Source organism: Lolium rigidum, chromosome 3, assembly GCF_022539505.1.
Source record: "Lolium rigidum isolate FL_2022 chromosome 3, APGP_CSIRO_Lrig_0.1, whole genome shotgun sequence".
NCBI classification, from domain to species: Eukaryota; Viridiplantae; Streptophyta; class Magnoliopsida; order Poales; family Poaceae; genus Lolium; species Lolium rigidum.
In genome coordinates this window covers 63,747,135-63,751,741 of record NC_061510.1, presented here as the reverse complement: position 1 = coordinate 63,751,741, position 4,607 = coordinate 63,747,135, and the positions used below count along the sequence as shown (strand labels likewise).

At 44.1% G+C, this 4,607-nt stretch overlaps 1 protein-coding gene across 1 annotated transcript; it reads right to left on the bottom strand.

Annotated features, from left to right (window-relative positions):
* Positions 1–277: 277 nt before the first annotated feature.
* LOC124696458 (BTB/POZ domain-containing protein NPY4-like) lies at positions 278–3,861 on the bottom strand. The gene is made up of 4 exons (XM_047229187.1): positions 3,800–3,861; positions 2,524–2,593; positions 1,053–2,210; positions 278–802 (listed from the first exon to the last, which is right to left on the bottom strand). Exons 1-4 carry the CDS (start codon positions 3,859–3,861, stop codon positions 278–280), a joined length of 1,815 nt encoding a protein of 604 aa, XP_047085143.1.
* Between the last annotated feature and the right edge of the window lie 746 nt (positions 3,862–4,607).

Here is a 4,607-nt window from a genome sequence, read left to right as displayed (position 1 = left end):
GTCGACACAGTGACAAAAACGATTATGGTTCTAACACAGTAGGCCCGATATAACTACTAGGAGGGAATGGCATAAAACCTCATAGTAGCACCAAAGGCCTCACAGGTTTCATGGCAAGCCCACATGCTAATAAGATCCTCCTAAAAGCAGACCTGACATTATAACATCCCTACAGACTGCTTGTGAAACAGTTGTTCTTGCATCTATGCAACATTCATAAGGAAGAAGAGATAACATAAGCTAAAACCTAGCACCACTCTTTGGTGAAATGCAGGGACTATGCAGCAGCCGGCTTCGTGCTCCTGGAGGGAGTCCTCTTTGGATGATCCTGGCTCCGCAAGATGGCGCTGTCGGATGAGTCCGAGCTGCTCCGCTCCCCGGTCAGCCCTTTGCTCGACAGCATCTTCCCGAGAACCTTCTTTGGTGTCGCGCCGCCTTTCACCTTGCCATTGGTGGTGCTCTTGCTGCTGCCGTGGCTCTTTTCAGCGCTGTCACATTTGTCTAGCTTTGTAGTCTTCGACAGACTGAGTTCTTCCACCGCTATGACTCCATCCCACTCATCTTCAGTGTTCGTTGTGGCTCCTGACCTTGAGCTTTCGTAGGAGCCGATGCAGATGCTGTCAGCTCGGACGGTTGCTGCTGCGGAAGCCCTTGTCTGCTCATGGTATAGAACCTGAACCACAGTTCTCAGAGGCAGACGCTCGTTCTGGACAGCGTGAGCGCATGCATCAGGTGACAACTTCTTGCAGTCCATGAGGCAGCAAAGTTTCTTTTTGTCGCTCTTGCTTAAGCTTGGGTGCTCCTGCTCAAAATTCGAAAGGGATTATGTTATTTATCAAACAATACTAGAACCGTGAGAAATAAGAAATCTATATGACATTTATATATTATAATTGCTATGACAAACATGAACACGGAAGATTTTCAAAACCAAAACCAGAACAGCAGTTCAAACGCATTGGGATTATATGATGAACGATGCACAAGAAAGTACTTCAGTGTGCGAAGTACATTCATGTGATGAATTGTGTGACATTTGGTTGCTAGAGTACCTTCAGATACGTGTCAATGGCTCGGTATAGCCCATCATGGAACGGCCTTGAATTGCCTGAAACTGCTTCAGCAAGATGAATGAACTTCAAAACAGGGGTATTTGGGTCCTTTGCAACTTCGGTGAGATATCCATCAACAACTTTTGCTACTGTAATCATAGATGCGCTAGGTGCTTGGACATGACCGTTCAATTCAGCATTATGTTTCTGGGCATTTTTGCAGTCTTGCCTGACATACTCTTCAACAATGCTAAGGATCATGTCAATGTCATAAACAGTTGTCTCTCCATCGACTGTAGGAATGAGAAGATCTGACACGGATGCTTCATCCAGTTGTCGCCCAATGCGCTTCACAAGCTCTTTCCTGCACATCTCTCCACACTTAAGCAAATTGGTTGCCCTGAGTAGCTTCAGCAGGAAGCTGCATGAGACTGAGCCTTTCTCTGATGGCAGCAAGCATGTGATGGTAACTAGCATCGCTCGGACCTTTGCATCACCATGTATCATTGAGACCTTACTTAACGACGGGAGCTTCTTGTATGTGTATGCCTTGATTGCCTCACCGATAGCCTCCTTTGGCACCATACCCATTGTCTTGATTGCTGTTATGACTTGCTTGTAGGAATCAATGTCGAGATCTGTGAGATCCTCAACCCACCAATCCTTTGGCACAGACTGCTGCTTCTTGACTCCGTTCCATTGCGAATCGAGGTCATTCTCAGTTGGGAGCTTCTTGCGATTGTACGTATACGACCATTCAACCTTGGAAGTGTCAGCAGAGGCTTTTGAAGCAATGGAGTCAATGCAATGGCTAACCAGCTTGAGATCCTCTGACCATGGTAAATGAGCCTTTGTAGTTCCAAGAACAATAATAGAGTCTTTCCAACTCCTGAATATGCATGAGCTGAGGAAGACATCAATCTTGTAAATTAGATTACCCTTGTCGACGGTTTCATTCATCTCCAAGTACTCCGCAGCACAGCGAGCAGCAATAACATTGTAGGCATTAAGTGTGACAACCATGCCATAGCAAAACTTGGCACATAACTCAAAAGCTTTTGGGCCACCAGGAATGTCATGGATGTGGATATCAATATTTTCATCACCAGTAGTTGGGATCAACTTCTGAAAGCGAGCACACTTGGATAGAAGTGGAAACTGCATGGATGGATCATGTAAGTCAGAAAAAACATAGGTGCACAGTATGGGAGAAAAGATAACAGCACATTTAATCTAAAATAAAATAACATCATAAATGCAATTAAACAATACATTGCGAGAACTCCTAACCATAAACAGAAATATTACTTGAGAGCCGCGGTAGCAAATAAACCAGAACACATGATGTGATAAAAAAATGCACTTGCTCTAGTTATAAGGGTTTTCATCATCAACACAGGCAAATAAGTTGGTAACCAAACATCAAAAAAATACTAGGCCATGACCTTCTGAAGAGAAGTGACTTGCTTACCTTGTGAAGGTGAAACTTTGTAGTCCCTAGACGAACAGTGATATCGCTCACCAATTCAGAATCCACAATACTGCAAGAACAAATAATTCTAATATGAGAATAACCAAAACAAACAACTAAAAACATTTGATTTCTTGGAAGGAGCACTTGATCCACATTTGTGCTGCAGAATTCTTTTATGCGATAAATGGATGGCATACTTGTCTATTTCATTGAGACCACGTTTTTTCTCGATATGGGAGCATAGCTCCGGCCTCTGCATCAATAGATGCACACAGCCATGTCCTTTATTAAAAAAGATGTCCAAATGGAGACCACGTTTAACAAGATGGCCTATCATAAGATGGGAAGTACACAAAATGAAAAATCATGAATATTATTGGATGAAAACTAGCCATCTATACATTTTTGGGAAGGGATATACTCAACATTGCACTGAGAAATAACAGTGTACACTTAGAATATGCTCTAAATGAAGAAAGAATAGCTCAAAAAGGAGAAACTTTAAATGAAGCACCATTGTAATATCACTTTAATGTTAGAGTGTACACATTTAGATGTCAAAGAGTATGGATCTCTTTAGGTGGGCACTTTCAAATCATGCAGTTGTATCTTCACACAGACTCTACAAATCATGAGCATTCCACTCTAACACAGGCTGAAGTAGACAGCATTGAACTTGGGGTAGTCTAAGATTATATTAAAGGTACTAGTGTGGATCCCACAAACAAACTATGCACATATCATGGATAAGATAGGTTACACTACCCATATGAACATGCAAAAGAAAATAAGTAGTAGTTTGAACCGGCAAGGAGCTTAGAAGCTGGAGAAATATAGAATTATCCAAACTAAACAAGTGACTGAGCTGTTTGCAATTTGTTTTCATTTTATTAGCATTTTATGGTCTCAAAAAAGGGACTAATTCATATGTGCAAAACAGATCTTTCAGAGATGGAGAAATGAAGAAAAGTGACATAAAACCGGTTACTTTTTGGATCATACTCTTACGTAAGAGTAGTTCAAACAGTAAGATGGTAGTATGCAGATCAGAAAGGCAGGAAAAAACAGAAACAATGCACAATAGCAGGGTAAACTTTCAGAGATGGAGAATGAAGAATAAACTGGCATAAATCCGGTTACTGTTTGGATCATGGTCTTGCTTAAAAGTAGGGAGCAGTAAGATGGTGGTATGCAGATCATGAAGGCAGAAAAACAAAAGCAATGCACAACAACAAGGTAAAGGAACATGCAAGAGAAGAGATGGATGAATCACCTGACTTGGCTCCCATCATCCTGAAAGGTGTCCGGATTGGATCCAAGCTTCATGAACTTCATCCTGAACCAAAGACTTGAAGGACGACCAGCTTAGAGCAGCTTGTCTCACTTCTCACAGAGGCCAATGCGGTCACACAGAGACCAGAGCACCACTAGAAGAAGAAGAAGAACAGCAACGGGTCCAGAGGGCAAACAGCAAGTACAAGGAACAGAAGCAAGTTGACAGACACCCTCTAGGCAAGGCCGGTGGGCGGTGGCTGCTGCTGGCAACGGCGGAAGGAAGATGGAATATTGCAACGTGCCCTGGCCGGCCCGGGAGAGATCGTTGGTACAACGGAAACAAAACACAAAAGAAATAGGGCAGGGCAGGGGCAGGGGCCGGCCGGTCCTTGAGGCACACTCCACCCCGAGCCTACTTATGCGGGCCGGTGTTTGCCGCTGCCGTAGACGGTGGAGGAGCACAGGCACCTCAGGGGGAGTAAACAATGGAGCTGGGGAAGGGAAGGGACACCCACAAAGCACAAAGCTGACACAGCCCCACCTCCCCCCGATTTGTTAATCCGCCTGTCCTAGCTCCTTGATCTGATGGAGGATTTGTTTATATAACAGGAGGAAGATGGTGGTTTCTTCAGTTCACGCGCGCCGGTAAGGTAAACCGAGAAAATCACGCAGGCAGGATCTTGTGTCGAACGCGCGCGGCATCGATCAGCATAAACAAGCAGTCCACATTCCTCCCCCGCGCCGTATCTTATCTTCTCCCCTTGCAAATCTCTGCAGAAACAACGGGAGAAACAGGGTGGGGTTAG

What these genes read in the sequence shown, in the direction of transcription:
- LOC124696458 (XM_047229187.1), bottom strand. Translation starts at nt 3,861, where the DNA reads ATGAAGTTCATGAAGCTTGGATCCAATCCGGACACCTTTCAGGATGAT. An exon ending in GATGATGGGAGCCAAGTCAG is followed by an intron (nt 2,594 to 3,799) that starts GTGATTCATCCA and finishes TTGTTCTTGCAG; the next exon opens with TATTGTGGATTCTGAATTGG. An exon ending in CAAAGTTTCACCTTCACAAG is followed by an intron (nt 2,211 to 2,523) that starts GTAAGCAAGTCA and finishes CCATCCATGCAG; the next exon opens with TTTCCACTTCTATCCAAGTG.